Source organism: Strix aluco, chromosome 9 (assembly GCF_031877795.1).
Source record: "Strix aluco isolate bStrAlu1 chromosome 9, bStrAlu1.hap1, whole genome shotgun sequence".
NCBI lineage: Eukaryota > Metazoa > Chordata > Aves > Strigiformes > Strigidae > Strix > Strix aluco.
Window position 1 is genome coordinate 31,098,574 of NC_133939.1, and position 25,360 is coordinate 31,123,933.

The 25,360-nt window shown below is 46.8% G+C and overlaps 1 protein-coding gene across 17 annotated transcripts in view; it reads right to left on the reverse strand.

Moving 5' to 3' along the window:
- Positions 1-25,360, reverse strand: part of MBNL1 (muscleblind like splicing regulator 1) — a 103,889-nt gene that overhangs the window by 63,558 nt on the left and 14,971 nt on the right. For 10 of the 17 annotated variants that reach the window (XM_074834423.1, XM_074834431.1, XM_074834427.1 and 7 more), the window contains exon 2: positions 13,146-14,116. The exons of 5 other annotated variants lie outside the window; for them this stretch is intronic. In XM_074834423.1, coding sequence (XP_074690524.1) covers positions 13,146-13,319 — 174 coding nt within the window. In that variant the 5' untranslated portion in view covers positions 13,320-14,116. 2 more of the 17 variants (XM_074834425.1, XM_074834437.1) reach the window with 2 other exon arrangements.

The following is a 25,360-nucleotide window of genomic DNA, read 5'->3' on the forward strand; positions in this document are numbered from 1 at the left end:
CATCCCACCATGACGAGGGGCTGCCCAGCACTGACCAGCCCCCTGCCCGGTGGAGAACAAACCCGCTGCTCCCCGCCAGACCAGCTGCCCTTTGGATGGCCGCAGCTTTCTGCCTCAATGGGGTGCCCCCCGCCAAGGTGTGAAGGGAAAATACACGCACGACAAGAAAGGGTGAGCTGACCCAGGCAGCCCCGCCGCGGCTCCTCCTCCTGTCCCCCAGCTCTCCTCCAAAACCCGAAACACGGATACGCTGTCTGCTTCCACTTACAGCTAAAAGCATTGTAAAAACCAAGGCAAAATGGCATTAACAACGTACCAGCTCCTTAGCTGGCTATGATAAGGCCATTTACATAAAAATTTTAGCACCGAAGTGTCTTTGTTCTTCCAGCCTTGAATTAAAACAAATGAACCAACCCCCTCCTTACAGAACTTCCTGCAAAAACATCTCTAATGTACTAAAGCAATGAAAATAGACCAAAAAAAAATGGTTGAATTTCTTATATTCCAAATAGAAAGAGATTTAAAAAACCCTTCTGATTTCAACAAATACTTTAAAAAGGAAGGAGTAAGTGCAGTAGCTGCATTCAAAATCTTGCATACAGCAACGAAATGGTATTCTTCCTTCTAAACACAGTTGTACACATTTTTAAAGAAACTACTTGTAACACATTCTGTTCATCTCAATATTCATGGCTCCTGTCCTGTCAACTGTCAGGTACTTGACAAACACTTCCCGGTGGGTTACCCTGGGAGTTAAGGGCGCTCCCCCGGGCACAGACCCTGCTCGCCCAGCACCTGCAGACGGCAGTGCCGTGCCAGCTGCACCCAGAGCCCGCGACCGGAGTGTGGGCATCGCCCTGACAAACCCGTGTGATGGGGGTAAACGAACCACCCTACCACCCATGCTTTGACCAGGTCCCACGTAGGGTCAGTAACATGAATTATAATTAACCACTTCATGATATGTCTGTTCCAGATCATCTGATTATGAGATATTTGAGTTTATACTCAATAAAGTTTGTTTCTATTTCTCCCCACCCTTCTTTTTTCCTAAGTATAACATCAAGCCATCCATAGTTCAAACAGGAGATATGATATAAAAAAGCAGCCAGAAATTCTGGTATTTTGAACCTTAACCAGCACAACTGGCACATCTCCTTAGCAAGAGCTGTTTACTTTGACATAAAGAAGCCATATCAATTTATACCTGCAGTGGATAATCAAAAAAACCCCCCAAAACAAACCCAACAACTAGCACTTCAAGGAGGTTTTAAAACCAAATGAGAAATAATTCCCAAGTCAGTTTTCTCTGCATTTTCTACATCAGCATTTGAATTAATTATCTGCATGATTCAAAACTTTGAAAAGTAAAATGAGCAACACTGCATACCACTTGCACTTTGGAACACTCATCTCTATTCAGAGGAATCAGGCACATAAAAAACCTTAATCATTTACAGCTACTTTAATTAATGCCTTTTAGCGGTCCTGACTACAGGAGCAGGCAGTTGTGGGCTCTGAGGACAGAGGGATTAGGGACGGCTCTCCCCAGCCCCAGCAGCTACTAGCCTCTCCAACCCCACGCTTGCCCCTGAGCAGAGGGCTGCCAGGTCCTGCTCCACCGACACGGAACTCAGGAGGGCAGCGAAATGGTTGCACCATACCGGGACTCACTGTAACACCCCTGAAGAAGGCAGAGTACATAAACCAACTTTGTGTACAATTTGAGCTTATTTCAGTCGATTTCCAGGCTTTAGGAAAGAAATGTTCCAGGAAAGCTTTAAACACAGTAATCCATGATCTAATAAACTGAATACAGTTGCCAAAAAGCTGGTATTTCTGCCTTCTCACAATGGCATTCCTACCTTTGCCAATTCATTTATTTTAATGATGCAAGTAGCTGTACCACAAACAAAAGTCAGCTGCATCTCACTGTGCAGGCATTTACATTTTGGTTTATGTATAATCACTGTGCCCTTCTCCCTCACATACATGTCTAGATATTTCTGAAAAATTATGCAAGCTATTTATATGGCTGGTCTTATTTTCCAGTTTATGTGATAGCACCCATTCTTCTCTCATTCAAGTCAATAAGAAAACCACTGATTTAAAAAAAGAATAATACTTGTCTCCCTTCAGTTTTACTGACGATGCTTCAGACTGGGTCCTCTCACCGTGTCAGCAAAGGGCCAGTTCAGGGTGCAGCATCTTACTGGGTTGCCACTGAAATATTTTTGAAGTCCGTTTACCTGGGCTGACTGAGGTCTGCCACAACTGCTCCCGAGAGCATGGCAAGCCCTGGCCACCTCTGGAAGCAGGGCTCGAGCTCGCGGCCGCAGCAGGGGACGAGTCCAAGGCCAGGGGCCAGAACAAAGAGGGTTTGTGGAACACAGAGGGTTTGTGTCACCCAGGCCAGGTGACAGATCCCACCGCCTGGGCTGCCGGCTCACTCAGGCACTGGGATCTGTCCTACTCTCCCCCTCCCGTTTTGTTTCAGGCCTCCAGGAATACCTTCTTCTACGTTTTGGAAAAAGTCCTTGCTTAGTGCATCAGTTTCCTTATATTGAACACATATTTTAGCCAATTTGTTGCCATTAGGCTTATTTAACAATTGCATGCAGAAAAGTTCATTTCTCACCAACATGATCACATTTTTATACGCCTTTAGGTTTATTCTTCCTGAAGAGTTCAATAAGGTTCCTTGCAAATTGATCTCCTCAGCACAAACACTGCTCCATACATCCCACACTCCCACAGGTGAGAGCGCGGAACTGGCACCCATGTGCTCACTGCTCTGTTTGCACAGTAATGAAATTAATACCAGGAATGTTTTCTGAATACAAAATACAACTTGCAAAGAGGTTGTTACAATGAAGTCACTGGGGTAAAAAAAACATTTCAATACTTCTAAATACTTTTCCCAGCAATATTTTAAACTATTGTCCAATCCTACATTGATACCACCTTCACCAGTACGGTCAGGGAAGTGCAGAGAGTTTTACTTTCAGCACAATGAAAAGCTGAGTTGACTTTACAGTCTGCAGACTCTTTTAACTCGTGCTCTCCAGAGTTTATAATCATTTCCAAAAAAGCCAGTTTTAACTGAAGCTGCATGGTACTACTGTTCTAAAAATCCCTTCTTTCCTCCTGTTCAGTCCAACCACAGAAAAAGATTCAAATACTCAGAGTTCTGGTTACAGTGTGCTTACCCTTTTGCTGCAGATATATTTTGCCAGGCTGCAGCTCCATGCATTCACCTCTGTGCAACAGACACTTAGCCAAGTGAGACGTTCCCCTGCCCGACAAACCCCACCACAAGCCCCCCCAGCATCAACTGGAAATATTTAAACCGCAAATGACTTTTCTGGCTATGAAACAGTTCCCCGCATTCCACTATCAAAAAGAACTTTGCGTTCCAAGGTACTTTACTTTGAAATAAAGCTGCCATGTATATCCACGTGCATCCACCCACCCATCACCCACATGCCCTATGCAAGGGCAGCATCTTACTCTGCTCCGTAAAACACCAGGTGCAGTCTCAGCATTCAATAAACAACAGGAATAAATAACAACATACTAAATACAGAGAACTGACTCCTCCGAGGAGCATCTAGTTTGAGTGTGAAACTGACTCCTCAGTTCCTCTGAGGAGCAACTATATGTTAATGCCAATGACCTTTTGAGCATGCCCTACCACCAGGAAGCTGAATTACAGGCACAATTTACCATCAAAAGCTGGCTCTAAACCCCAATTCTATCTGTACAACACGCTCCGAGCTGAGAGCTGCTGCACGCTGACAGCTGAATTCTGCCCAAAGAGCAGGACCAAGCGCAGAATTTGTTTTTCTCCAAGTATTTGCTTCACCAACGTTAGTTTATAGTGAGTCCCAAGGCCCCAGAAAACATTTCATTCTGTCTGGTGTTTTCAAAAGACTTCAGTTAAACATGCGTACTCTTGTTCCTATATTAACAAACAAAGAAAAAATATGCACTGTTCTTGACACTGCTATGCTAGCTACTACACACAGCTAAAAATCTGCCAGGCTCCTGTGAAGTGAAAACCTCCCTGTGGGCCAGTCAAGGCTGGAAAGAGTTCCCTCAAAAAACCCATGCAGCCTCTCCCTCACCCAGTACAGAAGACTAGCACCGAAATCGCACAGGAGTTTAGGCTGAATCCCCTCAGGATAAAGAAATTCACTTCTGCAATGGATTATCAGTCTGTGCTTGCAGAGTGTGACCACTGTTACAAGTTCACCACGGAACTCTGCTTGCTCACTTGCACGCTTTTACACATGGTTATTCCTTTGATTTCTCTCCAGCATGTGTAAAGCCTGGACTAGCCAAATTTGTTAAAATTCCCTCTTGCAATCTTCTTGCAACCTCAACCTAGTAACCTTTCTGATCAGCTTGTATTTATATTTTCAAGACAGGATGTTTTTAAAAGGATGCATATCTAGAGAAAGGCCAGGAAAAGGCAAAACAACACTGGAAACGCTGGAGATGGAAGCAGCATTAATACTGCTAGGGGCTAAAATGCCACAGAGCTTCTGATGTTTCTGAAGTTCAGCAGGTGGGTACTTCCCATGGACAGTACCTCAGTCCAGGACCAGGAGACAGGAAAGGCTGAAGAGCAGAAAACAACGACCTTTACTGCTGCAAAGTGGTGGTCACCTACTACACCAGGAGCTACCCTGGGTTTGTGTGGTGCTCCTGGACTGTGGGGTTTTTTTAGCATGTCAACAAACGACCCAGCTCTCCAGGTACACCGCAGCCCTCCCTGTGCCTCAGCCGACTCTCGCCCACAAGCTGCCCCAGCCTCGAGCTGCTGTGCTCCATCTCGGGTTCAACAGAGCGGTTGCTCCAAACGGTCCCACAGGCATCTCCCCCAACGGAGGGGGGCTCCGAGCCACCGACCTCCCGCGTACCCACGGGCCCCTCTCTGCATCGGCCGCTTCCTGGCCCCTTGGGCACGTATGGTCACATGCGCTCCCGTGCAGCTGGCACGGCACGATGGACAGTGTGCGCGCACATGAAGGACAGTTTCCATACTCTGCCATCCTCTTTTTCAAATTTAAACCTCAATCTCCCAACTATTTATATTTAAGCCTGGAAGCTATCCCATTTAAATGCCGATAAAAAGTAAAGGGCTTTGTTTCTTCAAAAAACTGCTCCTTTCTTCAAATAGTACTCTCTTCCTTTTTTGCTAACTCTCTACTATTTCGCCAAGTTAGGAATGGTCCAGAGGAATCTGGAGCCGAAGGGAGCCTTTCCAGGAACTTGACAGGACTTGAAGTGCTCTCGAGATGCAAGCCCGATCCAAATCCGCTCCCCCAGCCGGCCCCTTCAAACCCTCCTGCTAAAGCACCGCCACTCCTCGGCAGCCTTTGAGCAAACTTCTGAAGTATCAGCGTTTTCCCACCCGAGCAGCACTAGTGCCCCATCATCCTGTCTCTGAAAAGTGAGAGAACTTTTCAGGATCTCCAGGGCTGAGAGCCGGCTGTCAGAGTGTGCTGGGGTACATAAGGCTGCTGAGTTCAGCGCTTTTATCAGCCAGGAAGTTTATGCAGTGACTGTGATGAAGAAAAATGCAATCTGAGGAAACAGATCCTGTTTATCACACCAATATATCTGGTACTTTCAGGAATGCCTGTCGTCCCTCTGAAGCGGGGACACCACCTCTCCAGGCAGTGCCCACGCAATGCCAGCCCTGTTTCTCTGTAACAGAGCAGCTCTCGGCTCCAGGCTGGGCACATGGACACACGGGGCAATGCCCCCACGGCTCTCAGCAGTTCTGCCCTGGTGCTGCCTGGCTATCCAACAGCTGTTCTGATTCAGCCAAAGAATCAGATGTTCCCTAACGAAGGGCATAAGTCCTAAGTATTTCAATAAATTCAAATGCAAACCCCACAAAGGTTTTCTTATTTGCATAATCCTGTGCTTCGGTACCTGACAGTTCAGTGTTAAATCTTATTCCAATAGCAGTAATCCTTCTAGCGGCACTGTGCAAATGAAGGAAAAAGTCAGAACTTTGGATCAGAATAAAAGTGTCTCTCTTGGTATTTTATACAGGGGCCCATTTAAGCGCTGCGGTGCAGCCCTGGATGAAGCAACTAAACGCCTTGATCGCCCCACCACGGCGTGGGGCTTGCAAAGACCGGCGAGTGGGCAGATTCACCTGCACAAGCTGGGCCCCTCGCGATGAAGGCTGCCAGCAAGCACGCCAGTTAGCACCACCAGCCAGGCAGGGACGCAGTGAGCTGCCTTCAGCTCCTTCACAGAGCAGAAAGATCACCCTCTTACTTCCCCCAAGCGTTGTAATGCAAGCCCAGTGGGAGGAAACACCCAGCGAGGCAATCGGTGGACAACATCAAGCAATGAGCATCACTGGAAGGGCGCGGTGTCTGGGATCCTGGTCCTCGAAACAGGAGAGCTGACCCGACGCCGCAGGCAGCGCTCCCGTCAGCACCGGACTCCGCTTTCTCCCTTCTGTTCCCTTTGAAGGCGACACAGAGCAGGCGAAAGCCACAGCAGACGCAGGAATACATTTTAATTGCTCTTCACCAAAGCCTGCTTTACCCAAGCCTGTGCTCGAGCGCAGGGCACTGCTGCCCTCCCCGAGTCCAGGCCCCGGCCAGCGGCGGGACAGTGCTGGGAGCTGGTTCCCTGGGCGAGAACCGCCGCTGCGGAGTAGGGAGAGCCAGCACTCGGCTCCCCACCGAGCCCGGGCCCCACGCAGCCATCACCCACCCACGGGGAAAAACAAGGCGGCGCAGAAGGAAGCACAAGAAAACAGTGAGAGGATTAAGGAGGCGCCCATTACTAACTGACCCCAAAACAATGCTGTTTTTTTTCTCTCAGTGGGGTTTTCTGAACCTGACCCAATTGGTAGGAGGGCTGCAGACCTGCCTTGGCTTTGGCGGGTCTCCTGCAGAAGGGGGTTCATGCTCAGACATCAGACATGGCTCTGACACGGGAGCTATTCCTGACCTGAAGCACAGGCTCCTAAACAGCACCCAGGGCAGTACGTCCTAAATGGCATCCAGTTGGGCTAGCAGGGCTCTGCGGTCCCAACGAAGAAATACTAATGCTTCTCCAAAGTCAAAAACCAGATGTGATCATTCTTGAATGTAATCTGTTGCTTCCAACAAGTTTAAGAGTGAACCTTGGCAACAAGGCATCTGTATTTAGAAAAACAGAGACTTGGGGTCATCCCGGGAAGGAGAGAGGCCTCACAGGCTGCTTCTGACCACTCATGGGAAGACTTGGGACAAACAACTGAATATTCCTGACGTGAGGATTTCTTATTTTATGCCTCTTTAAATTTTCCCTGCAAATTAGTTCAGAATTTTACTGATTCTGACTGTACCCAGCAGAGCTCCTGACTGTACATAACACAAACCCATGCTGGTTTCTATTATGTACAGCCTCTGAACAAATGACAGTGCAAATGCTGCAATGAAATGTTTTAATTTTTTTTTAATTTCTTCCTGCAGATGTAGAGCTGAAACTGTAATATGAACTCTGAACACCGTAGTGAGCCGTGACTCTTTTGTCTGAATATCTGATAACAATTCAAAATGCCATTTATATTCCCACAGAGGAACACGCATGGTTTCGACTGTTTGTTTTTTTAATGGACTATTTGCCACTCAGCCTAACAATTGCACTATTTTCCCAATCTATTTGCCACTTTCCCTTTGCTTCCTCTTCTGGAGCTCAGCCTACTGGCAGACACACAGGCTGCAGAGGAGAAAAATGGCAAATCAGATCTTAGGAATTTAAACAGTGTTTATATTTTCATTTTTTTCCAAGGGTTACTGCTTTACGCGTTTCCTTGGAATCAGACAAGTGTACATCTGCCTCCCAGCCCTGAGCCGAGCTGAACCTCTGCGCCCTGAACGCTATTCCTGCCTCGCGCTCGAGGGATGCCATATACCACCAAGTTAAAATTACCAAAGAGTCACCTGCTGAAGTGTTCTGTAACTCCGCTTCTGGAATTTTTCTTCTGCCTTAATTAAGGGAGAGACAGAGCCAATAATCTGCCATTCTCACACTATTAGTGAAATACGCTTACCATGATTTTGAATAAATAAGGTCCTTATTCTACACCCTTAAGTAAGTATAACACGAAGGGGAATGACAAGCCAAAAAACCATTATTTTTTGAAGCAGTGACCAAGTAGAGAGATTTGAACAATTAACAATTACATCTCTGAGGTGGTAGAAATAAGGTGCTCACCAAGTTCATCTATAATAATAATAATGCATTTATATTTTTTAAAGCTTCTCAATAAAAAGTAGCACATCACTTTTACAGAGTTCAGGAGTTTCATTTTTTTAAAAAAATAAGTACTTCTACAACAGAAGACAAAATACTAACACACTATGTATTGGTGGATCTTAGACTCAAGACACCAGAGCTTCAAACTCAGACATCATCAGTGAAAAGACTTGAACTTCTAGTCTCTAGCTTTTTCTTAGAATTTCAAAAAAGCAAAGAAATGTGGAAGTTCAAGACTTTTCAGCTGTTAAAGGAAGAAGCTTTTACACTTCATTGGGGAAACCCAACTCGAGCATCAGGTAGCCACCTTAACAGAAGCATAATTTAAGAGAGCTAAAACTTATTTGAAAGTTGCAGTGCCTGTAGTGAACACCAGCTCCGAAGGGATAAACTGTGATTCAGCCCAAATCCTGCCCACTGAAATCATGTGAAGTTTGGATCGGTTAGAACCGGCATGTTTTGGATCCCAAGAGTTCACCCCCGTAGAAAGCCCCTAACAGCAGTGCCGACCACAACCAGGCAGCGCTACAGCAAAGGCAGTCTGAGTGCTCACCACCCTTTCCCCACTTTCTTCCTCATTGTTTTTATACTTTCAAAAATCCACGGCTAGGAAAGCCCGTGCGGCAGCCAAAGGATGTGGCGCGCACAGACGAGCTGCAGGCTGGCTGACGGGGTGTCCTCAGCGCATCTGCAGCCTCCCACAAGATTTGCATTTGACATCCATCTCCCCATTGTTAAGACATCTTTCTATCCGTTTGCAGGAAACGTCAGATGACTCATCTATCGGAACATCTGATGAAACTAACGTAATTTCAAAATTGAAATCTACTTAGGCATATTTTTCCAAGAAAAAAAAAAGAAGAAAAATGTTTTAAAATTATGCTAAAAATCTGATTTCTGTTGCAAACCGGTTTCCTGATTTAGGAACTCGAGAGCTTATTTTTGCTGTAGACAGTTTAACAGGCTTTTAGGCATCCAAATTTAGGAAAAAAAATCCTACAGCATTTAAAAAACGCAGAGCCAGAGCTGGAGCTGACTCAGCCGCTCAAGCGCACAATTTGAATATACTACATAATCATTCTTGTTTTAAAATTATCCTCCTAATATCTAAGGGCTAGATTATCCCATCCGCGTTTATCTTGATTAATGCACTACCCTAAGGACAGCCTTGCAGATTTCATGAGGACTAATTATGAAGCAGGGTATTCAACAGCAGGATGATAAAATCTTGCTCTGATTGACATGGCCCTGACCTCTTCCTTGCACTACCCTGCCGAGGTCACAGACAAGTGTGTGTCCTCCTTTTTCTCCCCCACGCTCCTCATTAACATGCAAGAGCCGCTGCTTGTTACCAATTCAGAATTCAGGAAGAAGCCGCAAGGTGCGCACACAGGATGCGTTTCCCAGCAGACGACACGCGCCCGGGGATCAAGGCTGCCGTGCCACGGCTCCGCCAGCAGCCCTGGCCGACACCGTGCCCGCGGGTGCCAGTGCAGCATCGAGGGGACACTCTTGGGAGCAGATGCCCCTTGCTTTTTGCTCTAGACCTACATATAAAGTTCTTGCTTTCATCTCACAGGCAGGGAAATTTAAAAAAAAAAAAAAAAGATTATTTTACCCAAGCTGAAAGTTCCACTTCTGAAATCTATTTTTACCTCCTACGAGCAGACCCGATGAGTCGCACTTGCTTGCAGCCGGCTGCATGCTCCGTCCATGCTCTCCCTGCACAACACCCGCGGAGGACACCTGGGACGGAGGCCAAAGTCTGGCCGGGCAGAGATGAAGGGTACTGCCATTTCACCAGGTCCCCTCTGAAAGTATTTGCTTTGCCTGTTTATGTTCTAAATATAGCAGAGCACACCAGCCATCTCCAGCTCATCAGGCAGTATTGCTGGCGGGGCCGCGGCTCTCTGCAGCGTTGACACACACCTGACTGATGTCAGCTAATATCAAGCATTTTTTCTAAGCCACACTAATTCTTGGGAGCGCTACGGGTGCAAGAGGCATTTGTAGTTTCTAAAGAAAAATTCAGTGACTAAGTATCTGTCTTATGTCCAAGAGACAGTGCAAGAACAGCTGTTTAGTTAACGCTAATATTACATACATTTATAAGAAATCAAGTATTTTAACATTAAGGTCAATTTTTAGGTGTACTGCTATTTTAGTAAAGAGCAGGGGCATTACATCCACACTGAATTACTGAAATATTAAAAATTACTTTTGAATGGCCTAATCAAAAATCTTTTTTTTTTTCTTTGGTAAATGATTAACTGAGGGTCTAGACAAATCTGGTATAACACACCCCTAAATAGTTTTTGTATTACATCTAAAGTATGTGATATTGCAGAAAACATAACAAAATAACCAGTGCTTGTTTAGCTCAGCACACACAAAAATTGCCAGAGCTGAACCAAAACGAAAACTGAGCAACTGCTTTTCTGCTTTCTGGATTTGACAGGGAATTCACTGAAGGGATCTATTTCATTTTCTGTTTACCAAAGGTATTCTCATGCATCATACAAGCTCCTTAGCTTAAAAATAAATAAATAAAAAATAGACAGAAAAAGCTCCAGAGCCTGCTGACACACACACACACGTGCTGGGCCCGCTGCGGCACCATGCTCTGCAGCGAGCGGCTATCCGGGCTAAGTCGGGCCCCCCGGGACCCTCTCCAGCACACAGCACCTCGGCCACAAGTAAACCTTTTAGCATGAACACGAGTAAACACAGCTGGGAAGCAGCGCGTTTTTAAATAGCAATTCCTTCCCAGCTTACAACTCGGCTACTGCGCTGACTTGACGTGGGCAGCAGAAGACTCTTTTCCACAGAGGGTTCTGAAGCAATGCTGTGATGTTATTGTCCACGGACCTCACTGCTCTCTACGAAGGTGGTAATTATCCCCTTCATTAAAAAAGGAAATGGAAGGGCCCTGCTGATGGCAACAGAAGAGCCAGCCGTGCCGCCGGGGCTGGGGGAGCACGGTCAGTCCCTGCTCCGTCTCTCATCCAGACACAAGCCCACGCTGCTGCTCCGGCTCCAGCGCCACTGGCCGCCTTGTCCAGCGCCAAGATTTCAAGGCGCTTCCAATGACCGTGGAGGTCAGAAATGTGAGTGGAGGACACTGATGCACAGAGCACTCAGGTGATGCCTCCCCTAATGAAGGAGATTCACGTCCAGTTAACTCCAGTGCCTTTTTTCAACCTTTCCGGTTGGATCCTGGCTCTGGCGAGCGCTGGGCCACCACAGGCACTGCTGTACCTTCCCTCTCACACTCTCCCGCGGAGGGAGATTGGAGTCTTGAGCCCAGGCCTGTCTTTCTGGCAGGTACACCACGGCGGGAGCAGCACGGCCGTCCTCGCAGACGGTGACGCCACGCCTCGCCGCAAAGAGGAAGCACCAGGCGGGCTCGCCGCCACCCAGGGCGGTGGCCACAGTGGCCACGGTGGGCAGAGGCGCCGGGCCGCTCCTCTGCTGAGGGTGATGCCTCGGGGCTGGGACTCCCCCATCCGTGCTGGCAGCCCCCCAGCACTGCTCCTAACTCCAACACTTTTTTAAGGCACAGAAACATTTTATTTCCACATTTTAAAATGAGTTTTTCTTCCCCCCCACGCGCGTTATAATTATTGTAATTTTAAAATAAATTTGAACAACACAGAAACAAAAACATCCCAATATCCATAAGTGAGAACATGGCTGGGGGTGGTGGGGCTGGGTATTTCAGCTCCAAGAACATTTTAAAGGTTCACCCCCTACCCTGATCTAAGACAAGACACATTTTTAAACTCAGGAACGTTGCAGGATTTATGCAAAACTGCTATAAACCCTCTTCTTGCCCAGCTCCCGCTGCGATGGGGGCCTGGCTGCACAAGCAACCTGCAGTAGCTGGTTACAGCTACAACTCCCTCCCCAGAGCACATCCCTGCCGCGAGCCAACTCCACGCACTCGGGCTCTGCTCCGCTTCCCGGGATTTGGTCCCAAGAAGAGAAAATTATACTGTAGAAAATCTGACAGGCATATTTTCTGTTTTCCAACTTTTGATTTTTTTATGACTCTACTGAATTAATTCTGTACCATTTGTGGGATGAGTATTTTAACCGTTAAGCTTATTTAACTCATAAAAAATGAAGGGAATGGGCTGGGATTCACACATTTAACACCTATTACTGAAACTACAGCTACAGCAAAATAGCAGCCACACATTTACAGCACCTAACTCGGATACATCTCCTAAAAACCACGGTGAGGCTGCACCCTCTCTGCTACAGCCCTGCCTGCACATCTAGAGGCACCTTGCCTTCTGCTAAGTGTCGTGCTTCCTTTAAGCAAGTGCATTTGTGAAAAACACAGGCCAACCACAGCAGTCCCAAACACAGAAATACAAGCAGGGTGCTCATAGACACCCAAATAACCTAGGGAGGAAAACACTCTTCTAAGATTCACCATCAGCTGTCCAGAGACACCAACAACCCACTGGTAAGTTACGAGATGGAAACAAATCCTCATATTGCTTACGTGGTTTGTGCTATTAAAAACAAAGAATCCTTACAGTGACTTTGCTGTTTCTACGTGAAGTGCCCTTTATTCCAGCTACAGGCAGAGAACAACTTGGAGGCAAAGAACCAGTCACTGTAGCCATACCCGAGGATTTGAGCCCTGCCAGGTGTATTTTCCCTTCATTCCCCCTTCCCTTCCCCTGAGGAAAACAGCAAAACAAATCAACAAGCATCAATAAAATAAAAGCAGCAAAACATCCCACTGCTGGCAGCCAGCAAAGGCTCCCTTTCGGGCTGCAGGGTTTTTCTCTGGCTATAACTGCTTCTTTCATTAACTGTATATCCTTGAAAATAATGTAATATTTACTCACTTTCAATGAATCAAAGCAGGCGATTACACGTCCGTTTTCAACTTGGCAGCTTTTCGATGGGTGTGCAAATTTACATTCCGTGTCTGGTCGTGAGCAAGTCCCCCTTTGGAACTCCCTACACACTTCCAGCGTTAGCCATTTTGTGTCCCGAATCGGCGTGACACTAACAGCCATCTTTAGATTTTACAGGTAGTTAAGATTTCCAATAAAACGGACAAACGAATAGCTGAACTGATAAACTGGAAATGATGAAAGCACCACCTCCAGAATACTCTTTTTTTGTTTCCCCTGCTCCCTGTTTTAAAAGTACATGTAAAATTGGGTGGCCACAATCTCAAGGAAGAGACGTGCCACCAGGAGTTCACAGCGTGACACTGTTAATCAACAGAGGTTTCGTACTTAGAGAAACGCTAGGATTACCAGCAAGGTGGACGTTAAAAAGTGGGGCCCGGGAGTAGCCTCGTGCGCTCAGTACCCCATCCTGAGTGCCAACCGGAGCCCACACTGCAAGCGTGAAAACGTGGCAGACCCTCTGACAACGGGATTTCCAAGCTGCTCTTGGTAAAGTTGTCTGCAAGGTAATCTCCACGCAGCTGGATTTGCAACGGGGTTTTGTGGTGCAATCGGTATCGATTAGTTTGGCATAGACAGATGCAGCAGTTTAGAGCAACGATTGAGATCGGAATTTTTTTTTTTTCCTCCTCTCCTTGATTTTCAGGCAGAAGATCTCTGACCTTCTCAGCAAACTTTTTTTTTTTTATTATTATTTTTGCAGTAAAGCAGCCAATGGCAAGGCCCGATCGCGCCTTTCCCTCGGTTTTGGGTGGCAGTGGGGGTGTCTGGCTAGAGGTGGCGGGCGGATGCGCTGTCGTCGCAGTCTAGCTGGCAGCAAGCAAGGCAAAAAGCAGCGGCTGCTCTAGAAGCGGTCCCAAGCAGCAGAGACGTCAGGAAAGGCACTTCTTAGTACCAACCTGTAGAGAGAAGAGACACGTTACAATTCACCGGGCGGCATTTCGGGGTGTCCCGCGGAGCCGCCGCCGCCCCGCGCCGGGCAACTCACGCCAGCCGCCGCCGGGCTGCGGGGAGAGGGGCCGCTTCCCCGTGCGGAGCCAGGCATGATCGGGAGCGAGCCAATGGCGGAGAGCGTTGCAGCGATACTCCGGGCAGGGAGCCAATGGCGGGGGCCGTCTTATGAAAGGTCGCGCCTGTCAGACGCTTGGCCGCGCTGCCCCGAGCGCGCCCGCCGGGGCTCGCCCGGCCGCCGGAGGACGGAGCGTGTGGGCCCGGGCGCTACCCGACATGCAGCGCGTGGGGGGGGGGGGGGGGGGGCGGCGAATGGTACCGTCCGCTGACCCGCCCGCCCGCTTCCTCCCGCCTGCGTGCCGCCCCGCCCCGACGGGTTCCCCCCCCCCGCCCCCAGGTGGGGGCTCCCGGCAGGGCCGCGGCCTCAGGTGCCGGGGGGGGCCGACACCCCCCCGCCCGGCCCCGGCCGGGCCCTCCCGCCCCGCCGCCGGTACTCGGCCAAGGACAGACCCGAAACGCCGCCTCCCCACAGGCCCGGCGCCGCGGCCGACACCCCCCCGGCAACGACCGCGCACTCGGACATAAACCGGCGACAAGGACCGCGGCCCCGCGCCCACCTCCGCCAGCAGAGACCCAGCGCTCCGCTGCCTCCTGGGAACGCGCTGCAAGTGAACTACAAGCTTCGTGATAAACATCACCCTCTTAAAAAAAAAGCCGAAACAAACCAAACAACCCACCACCCAGGCATTGAACATCTAGGGGCGAGGGGGTAAACCCTTCCCCCTCAGACGGCCCGGGGGAATAAGGGGTGTTTGTCCGAGACTCTGCCCCAGGAGTCTGGTGTCACGTGTAAACAGAGCTCGGGAATAACGGCAACCCCGGTCCCAGGCCACAGCGGGGAGCAGAGCGGCCTCACGGCACTGCCCGCCGCCAGCACCCTCGGTGGGGCCTCCCCTGCCAGCGCCACGGCCCCCCGCCCGCCTTCAGGGGCAAGGTTGTCTCCATCTCGCCCTTCCTAAAGACACTGCTCCATCATCCCCTTATTCCCCATCACCCCCAAAAGCAGCATCACTGACACCGTCCTCACAAACATCTTGGGCAGTGATGCCAGTCAGCGCGGATGTGACCCAACAGACGAGGAAAATCTGAAAGTCTTTTTCCAGGGACTAAGCGGTTAGAAAAACGAACTACAGGAGGAGTAAAGCACACCTCATACAGCTAATAAGATTATAACGGGCACCGCGGTTTCCTTGCCAGGACGCTTCTAATCATGCCCGCATTTTTAATCCCTGCTAGCAGGAGACAAACAACTGTGCCTAATTACTTGCAAGCCCGAGTTAACAGCTAGGTGTCTTCTTGGTAAACACAGATACTTGTTTGCTTCAACTGCCTAAAACTCCAGAGTCACCCCGTCCCAGCAGTCGCTGGGGATGCAGCAGAGACTCGGGTCTTGAAAACTTGTTCTGTAACAAGTGCTCAGACAGACAAATCTGGTTCTCCCACCCGTGCCACGCTACCCAGCCGCGATGGGTTTGCACCGAGAGCCTGGGAAATGCAGAACAATACGCCGGGACCTCACGCCGCCAGCAGGCCCCCCCGCTGCCCCTGCGGGACAGCTTGGGTGGGGCTGCCCCTGGAAGCAGCTTTCGGAAGCCTAAAACCCATCACCCAGCCTCCAGCCAAGGTATACTGCAACTCATCCTTGTCCTCCACAGACACTGGCAACAGAGATACCCACCTCCTCCCACCATCGCTCTGGCACAGCACAAAATGACAGCTTCTGAGTGTTACTTTGTTATGAACGTTTATGCCCTGCGAGACCCTGAGGAGAGGGTGATGTCGATGCAGGCGTAAGAGCCCTACAACGAAGCTGTGAAACAGCTCTAAGTGGGGATTTTCTCCCGTTTGTCAGTTTGGTGTACGATCCATACCAAGCATTGATTTTTCCGAACACCAAGAAGAGTTAGAGCAGCAATTGATATATTTTACATGCTAAAGCCAAAGCAAGTTAAAGGCCACATTTTCAAAACAAGATATCTGATTTCACTCTCATTACATGAGTAGTCACCCCTAACAAGGAAAGATAGATAGCACGAAGACAACATACAAAATGCAAACAGATTAAAACTATCTTTTGCGCTCACATGCTGTGAAAGAAATAATCTTCCTGGTAAAAATCATGAAACTATGTTTTATGCCTAGCTTTGTAATAAGTTTTCTGTTTGGAGTCAGACTAGCCACTTGCAGCAAAATCCTGCTCCTGTTGAGGTCAGAGACACATCTGTAATGGCAGTAAACGAGGCTGAGTTTCACTCGTCATCCTTCGGGCTGCCAGCTACAAAAAGAAAAGCATTACTCTGAGGAGCTGTGATGCCTCAGAGGTAAATCTTCTGAATATGAAGAAATGTTAGATGTATATTTTGTCTCTACAGTTACTTGACGAAGAATTGTTTTGTCAGAATTTGTTATCTACCTGAAAACACAGGCAGAAACGTCAGATTTAAAAATAGCCTTCTAGCAAAAAGACTGACTTCAGACCAGAGGTATATCTTCAATATCCCCACTAAATAAAGATGTGAGCATAGAATTATAATTTTTTTATCTGCATAAACTATTTTCCCCTCACTTTGAAATTCTCTTGTGATATTCCAAGTCAATGAGTCCCCAATAAGCCTCAGATACTAAAACCCCCAGCAGATACATGTGAGTCTCTCTCTGGGCTGTCTCTGATCAGCTAGGAAAGACTGCAGCAAATCCAGTGAGAGGACAGGAAAGGGGTTGAGTTGATGTTTGTTTTTCTTTTAAATTCAATTAAAATTTGTTTGGGGGCTGACAGTTTCCAGACTCCACCTAGCAGGCCATTCAGTACTAAAGGCTGTTCTTAACCCACAGCTTGGTTTTGAAGTTCACCTTTTGAAAGTATTTGCTACTTGTCTTGGGACTGCTGCAACATTGGTTTGGACAAAGCACAACCTTGCCTTCACTGATTACTGGGAATACAAGGAAAACAAAGCTAAAAATATTGCAAGCAAATTAAAAAGCGATTCTCAGAAAAGGCAAAAGAAATAACACTGAGAAGTCATTCCTTAAGAGGGCAAGAGAGATGGCTTAGTTGTCTGCTGAGCTGGGTCAATGAAAACGATTAAGAAACAGCTTGACAAATCAATGGGAAGGTTATCTGGAAATGCCCAGGAGACTGAAACTAACACAGAAAGGACCATGTGATTATGGTTTCCAAGTTCTGATTATATATGTTCAATTTTTATTACTTCCCGTTACTGCTATAAATGTTGTACGGCCACGTTAATGACAGGTTTTTCCCCCCCTCTTCTCATTGCAGTCTGACACAAAACCAAAACCAGGGTATCCGACAGGAGCATCCCACGGCCCTGGGAACTGTTCCCGAGGAGCCACTGTTTTCACTCGTCCTGTAACTGGGTTTGCGGGACATTCCTGTTTTCTCTATCTCAATTCACAGGCATCTCTCAAAAGAAAGATGTATAAAGCTGGACAGGCAAAAAGCACAACACTGAAGAAGAACATGGCAGTGAACAATGCTATTTTTATGCTCAGAGAAAGTGGAAGCTGAAACGCCAATCTCAATGACATGAGAACTGTCAGCAAGAACAGATAATTACACAACATGAATCCATCCTCATGACAATGACTCTAATGAGATAGGAAATAGAATAAAATCAATATTCTATTTACATTGACAGTACAGTCTCAAAGCTTGAAATTGCCAAATGGCTGTCTTTTAAATAAAGAAATACAAAAATTACTGACTGCCTTACAGTATTTTCAAAACACCTCTGCCAAATTCAAAGTTTACCAATAACATATCTCAACATAAAATTTGGAAAAAATACAGTAATTACTTCATGGCACAATTGAGGGATATAATTATAGCACTGTCGCAAAATTAAGCGGAAACAATGAGCTAATTAACATCTTGGCCACATAACAGTGAAGGACTGGTTAAAGAAAAATATTCTTTAGTAAACTACTGCCAAACAAACTGAATTGGTCTCCTACTCCAGCCCTACAGGAGCTGTACCCACTACAGCTGCATGACAGCATGCAAAAGCAAAAAGACCCCTCTCAATTTTGTACTTTTGCATCTATCAGGACAAAGTAGAGTGCAAAGGCAGCAGCAGAGAACATCCAGCTCTGAAGTGGGAATGCCGGGATACTGTACCCTTTGAGACGGATTTCACAGCCCCCCCACTGCCCAGCAACCTGTGACTTAAGCAGAGCTTGGTAAAGTCACCAACACATATTAGCACTGAACTACTAAGCAAGTCCCACACCGGGTTTACAAAAAAACCTGCCAACACTACTTTTATGACCCAGATATTTTGCATAATATACATAGTTTTAGTAGTCGTAGTACTAGTAGTAGTGTTTTAAAGGTTATTTCTGTACTGTTTTAGCTCTGACAGAGTTGCTTGGGAAGGCACTGCAACCTCCCACTGACTTCAGTGGGATTCTTAGGCAGATCCTCATCAGACCTGTTTTTATCTTGAGTGTATTTCACAGTTTCTGAAACTGTTTTAGCAGAAACACCTAACCGCGACGTTACATCTGAATTTCATGCATCAAGTGTACTCGGTTCATGAAAACTGGATAAATGATGAAAAAAAGAGGCAACATGTCATAAAGTGCCTCCAGTTGCGCACACATTACTGCAGTGTGCAGAAATAAGGGATTTCTCGAAATCAGTTCTCCAAGATTTACGTCCCTAATCGAACTGTGAACCAACTCCCAACAACAGTGTAATGGCACTGACGTACAAATTCCATAGCTCAATCCTTTCTTACTTTAGATTAATTAGAGTAATGCTGTTTTCAAGTGAGAAAGTTATACTGCAAATTCCATACACCCTCTTTCCTTTAAAGAGTAGATGGTTAATTACAAAAATAGTGGTTACTTCATAAAAAAACCCCTTTAAAGTCAAGAAATACGCCTGTTAAGTTTGGGGTTTTTTTAATAACCTATGGTATATATCAATTTCCCTCACAAAATTTGGGACTTCAGAGACATGCAGAATTCACATTATCTGACAGCATTAGATGGATGTGTATTTATAAACTAAACCAGGGAAAGGTCAGTGGTTGTCTCTAGACTGGGAAATGTCTATACCAGCTATTATTCTGCTCTTTCAGCCAGAGACACAAAATGGCAGGAAGGACTACCCTGCATTTAATCCATTTTGCTGTTGATTTATGTATCACAAAGCAGTCACACATCCCTCCACACCACTGAAGTTGCAAATACTGTTCCTGGTATTAAAAACATATCCATACTATAACTCCTCTACCATAACATTTACATAATACATTTTAGAAATAGGAAGTTCTGTATTATCCTGGTGTAGGGGAATTTCAACCATAAAAGAAGTGACATTTCCCACGCAAGTCTAAAAAGAAGTTGTTTATCTTTAAAAATAACAGTAATCTGGTGATTTAACTTAAAACTCTGAGAAGTACTTTTTAAAAAAAAAAAACAAACTGAATTGAAATAACCAAACACTTTTATTAAAATCAGTCTTATGTGTTTGTTCTAATTAATTTTAAACATTGCGTTCCTATACAAAGACATTTGAGAGGCTGTAACACAATAACTATGCACTCTTCCAGAACGTACAGAGCTCTTCCTTAATCAGACTCTCGCACATTAAAGATGTTTTGTTTCATTAACTGCAAACGTATGTAAGCCAAGTGATGCAGGAGAGGAGCGAGATGACCTGCACCAACGGCATCGCACCGGGATGGGTCTCCCACAAACCAGGGTCCCCCCCGGGGCAGCACCGGGTGGGCGCGCACAGCCGCTCACTCCGAATCGCCTGCACCACACTGTCCCCTGCCCCCAGAAAGGCACAGCTCACCCGTAAAGGGTTCCTACTCTCTCCTTGGTGTGACTTTATAATTCTTGTCACTTTTCCTGCTTGTTTCAGCAGGAGCAGGCCGGAGGTGCCTGTCGATTATGCAGCAAAATTATGTCAATTATGCAGTTAACAAAAACCGCCCCACGCGCAGCAGGTTTGGGGTGTTTTCCTCGAGAATGGAGCCACGTGGCAAACTCGGGATGAGTCCCACAGCTGAGATTCAAAACTGGGAGGTACTTGCAACAGTGGCAGAAAGGACAGCTACGCATCACTGAAAACCACTCCCCTATTGACAGGTGATTTCTACATGTGTGTATATATACAAAATGTTTCATGTTTATAAATCATGATTATTAGCATCATCCATGGTAACAACTACAACAGAAAAAAAGCCACACCCATGACTCAGCAAGGGAAGCAACCGCTTCCCTCTGACACCAAATTCAGCTGATGCCAATGGTTTCAGGGAGGAGAAGTGACCCAGAGGAGCCCTCACTGGTGAGAGATACAGCAGACACCCAGGCTAGCCTCTTGCAGGCCAAGTGCCTTAACACCCATCCACTGTACAGCAAGGGAAAAATACTGGCCCCTTATTACTGCGAAGGCTCTAAATTAAATCTACATGTTACCTCTAGAAAGGTTCCCACTTTTTACAATCAGCTATACCGTTTTTCACTTCCCTTCCTAAAGCAGCTGCCACATGGCCCTGGTTGCAAAGGGCGGCTTTTTCCCTCCCCAGAAATGGATTCCAGCAGTGAGTAAAATGAGTCTTGAGAGACCACTCTGGTGAGCATCTGATGGAGTACAGCATATATATGGTCAGTACTAACATTATTATTAATTTATTAGGAATACTATTTGCTCCAGCCAACGAGCTCCTCCGCTTCACTTTGCTAACCTGCCCCAGGCCGGGCACCCCCTCCCACCTTTGCCCTGTCACCAAACTCTAGATTTCAAAGCCCTTGCCCATTCACACGATGATTGCTTTTGTTATGTGAATAATTATGAAGGAGGAGCCTGGATGCAGCCGCCACACCCCTGCACACGGGGAAGGGGACCGCCGCAGCAGGGCCTGCTGGGGAGGACCATGGTGTCTTCAGCAAAATTCAGTGTGGGGCACCTTCCCACCAGCCGCCTGCCACCTCGGCGGGCGTGCTCCTAGCGAGGCGAATCAGAAGTTATAATTATGTGGATTGCTTCATCTTGCATCTGACTTGAGGGCAAACAAAAAGGGACGTGAATACAGATAATGAGGAACAGGTTATACAGAGTTCCGCTTTCAACAGCAAGTTAGAGCTCAGGTTTCGACAGCCTGGTCACTTCAGCTTGGTAATGGTGGGCTGTGGCAATGCCGTGACAATCACACGCTTCTCGCCAAGGATGAGAAAATTATGCAGGAATGGGCAAAAATGGGGTCACTGATGCATCAGGGACTGAAGGAGAGCCATGGGCAGTGCCGAGCCATCGCCCTGGCACCGCAGCACGGCAGAGCAGCACCCCAGCACAGCACCTCTGAGAAAGGCCTGGGGGACCCCGCCTCCAAAATCACCCCCGACTCCACACCGGGGACCCCCAGAGCCGCGAGGCATCGCCAGCTCAGGGCAAGGATGTGACTGCCCGACTCCTGCTCACGTTAACATGAATCACGAGGCAAAGACAGTGCTGGAAAACTGCTCCAGCATCTGTTGCAAGACAGGAGATAAAGCCGGCTGCGTTCCAGTTCAAACCTTTCTGTTTCGCAAAGAATCTCAAATCCAAAATAGAGCATTTTCTATGGTTTAATACATGCTGGCCTTACATTTAATTTATATTTATCAGTCATATCCTTCCAGCATAGTAAAAACTTCTGAAACTTATCAGAAAATACAATGAATCTGAAATAATTTATTTTCGTTATTTAAGAACCTAAATCCTAGAGAACGGCGTTTTCTAACTCTCTATGCTCTGCCACCATCCGAGGTATCCGAGATCATCACTATGCACTAATACAGAGCAAAATGATTCTTCAGTATACAGCAAAACTAATCAAGTTTAGGAGATGCCTTAACAGAGATCACTACACATACAGGGCTCAGCAGCACTGAAACACTTATTGATGCCATTAATTCTGCACCGTGAACAATCTCACCCAAGCTAAATAAATACACGTGTCTTCAGGTACCAAGGAAAAGCTCCAAATTAGTCACTGGTATTAAAAATAACAAAAACTGAATGATGGTGCTTTATTTTAGGAAAGAAATGAAAAATGTCTTTGAGGCCATTTTTTAAACAGTATTTGCTATAATTTATTGTTATGCTTGTTCATCTTGAATCATGATATTTATGTAGCTAACAATAATCATGAAAAACAGCCCACTAATGGCCCGACTGGAACAGTTTCTTCTGCACAAAGCCTCAGCCAGAAGCAACGCCACGGCTGACGGAGGTGAATTCCAAAGGGGCTTCTGAGCAAGGCTGTTCCCAGCGCAGCAGCTGAGGGGGACGCCCTCCCGGTGCGCTGCGCTGCGCCCCGGGTTTAAGGCCAGCCTTCCTCCCCTCCTCCCTCAGGAGCCTGGTTTGGTGATGAATTTCGCTAACGCTTGTTTTGTTCACGGATTCCCCGATGTCTGAATGACCCAGCTGGCGTAATGCTGCTTCAGTACATGCTCGCATACAACTTCTCTCTCGTTTTTAGCCTTTTGCTGTGGGTAATAAAGATGAATTTCCGGGAGGATGAAAAAGAGGTTTCTGGTTACTCCAGCGCCCAGAAGGCCCTTCCAGAAGGTCCGTGCTCATACGGGAGGGAGCTGCAACGCGCTGCAACAGAGCTCTGGGGCGCTCCCGGGGCCACCAAGCGAGAACGGCGTCAGGGACACCCATGGTATAGCACACAAAGGCACACAAGATCACCCACAGGCTGTTATCATCTGAGCTTGATAAACTTGTACTTTTAGAAAAAAAGCAAGCAGCAGCCTGGTGTGGAAGGTGCAGTGAGAGTGGTGGCACCTTCTGCATCACCACAAATGGTAACTACAGGGGGTTTCCAGCTTGCCCAGTCAGACCTTTAATAATTTTTGTTTCTTGGTTATGGATCGGGTCATAACCCACTACCTTGCGAAGTTTTTATTTACAGCTGTTGTACGGCTGACCTATCTGAACTATTTCTGAGCTCCCACCTTCCACAGAACAATCAAGGAACATCTCTGAGGCAGAATGAAGGTGGACCCTTCGTTACCCTCTCGCATCCTTGTATTCCTCGTGGTCTCACGTTGCAATAGGTGCCAGATCGCTCTTGTTCCACCAAAACACACCTGCAACTCGCACCCCCAGCCCGCCCCGGTCTCCAGTGCAGTCTCCTTCCCCAGCAAGAAGTGAACCGTGTCCTTTCTGCTCACTCTGCAAGCAACCTTTTCTAGGCTCAACCAATGCCAAATCACAGAACACATAACCTTCAAACTCCCATTAATTCTTCCTGCAGAAGAAATGGCCTCTATATATTCATGCAACGTAAAAATGGATCACTTTCTCCAAAACGCCTGCTACAACTGAATAAAAATGTTAACGTGTCAAAGGACCACAGGTGTGGACCAAAAATTTGAGAGTTTTTTAAAAGTCTCTCAAGCACTCAGGTTACACTCCTGTAATCAGAGTTACTTTGAACATTCTTATTTTTTAAACAATCCAAAATAACAACTTGAAGAATGGCGCTATATGAAAACCCAACACAAAACAGGTCCATTTAATGGTGCCGCTCACGCACCGAGCGCTAATTCTGCAGCTCCTTGTCTATTTTCTTTCTAGAGAAGAGCTGCGGCAGAGGCCCCCCTGTTTCTCGATAAGTCCTCTTTTTCATTAATGCACCTGTGCAAGCTACCCAAACTGAACAACACAAAGAAGGAATTGTGGGAAAAGCTTGGAAGATTACAGTTTTCCTTGTATTCTCACTCCTGCATCTAAAAGCCAATTAAAAATACTGAATATGGAAGTTTAAAATTCTAGTCTTACACAAAAAACCATGGAATATTTGGAAAATAGCTTTTGAAAAGATTAAAGAAAAAGCATTTTTTATAAAAACGGTGATTAAAGACAGAATGCTTAGAAGTTGCAGAAAACTAACCAAACAAACCCAAAGCAATAATTTTGTCAGTCAAGCAGAAAAATGAGTGAAAGAAGTTCAAATTCTTGTATTTTAGTTGCCACCATTAGCTGTATTTAATTAGAAGAATTGAACGGAGCTGCATCTACTTTTCACAAAAAATCTCATCATTAAAGATTTATTTGTGGAATATATTTGCACATAAATACAGGAGCTCAATAAAATGCTGATAAGCAGCAAGCAAGATATTTTCCCAGGGACTTTCTTCTAAGCAGTCTGTGAAGCTAAGTCATAGCAGCAAGTGCCTGCGCTCCCAGAAGAACATTTTTAACTGTTACACATCAAAAAGCTGAAAAGCACATAATTACATTATCAGTATCACAGACTCCCTACCTTTGATTTTTCACTGCTTGTGAAAGAAGTCTCAAAGTCAGTTTAAGTTTTGCCTACGTATCGAGCACTGAAGGATTCCTGTGTAAAATTACATATGGAAAGGATTTCACTGAAAACCAAGAGCGATCATACAGGGCCAAGAATGCTGCCCAGGCTCTAATAAAGTCTTCCAAACACTAGAAGAAACATTTTTTGTTTGGATTTTTTTTTTTCCCTCCAAGCTTCAGAGAATCACAGAAAAAAACACCAGTGTTTATTTCTCACACATAAATCATGCTGTGTTTATCGGTACGTGCAGCTGACAGGACCCTTCTCCCATGGAAACCAGATGGCACAAGCCACACTGAAATAGCCGGTGTTAGCTGGGTCGGCGAGCCCTGACCCCCGGCATCGGCGAGGAGGAGGAGGAGGAAGGACGGCAGTTTGGCACAGTCAGCCCCCGAGGAGCAGTTGCCATCCCGCCCATGCCTCTGCCAGCAAACTCGGCAGATGTGGGAGCACCAGCTCCCAGCACCTGCATGCACAGAGACGCGTCTTTTCTACGGTGAATCCAGGCCTAATTACTGCTGCCTCCAGCTTGGCAACCTGCTCGGAAAACCTGACACATCTGCCTGGTTCAGCGAGCTCCCGGAGCCCGCACGCTCCTCCACAGTGCCCCCGGGGAGCACAGAGTTTAAAGGCTCGAGACCTCCAGTACATCTAGACCCAATTAACGCAGCAAACTTCACTTTCTCCTACAGCAATTTACTTAGGTTTAACAGAAAAGCTTATCTCCTCGAACGCTGCGTAGGTGTCCCTGCACCGCGAGAACGTCACCACAACGCAGGGAGCAAGGGG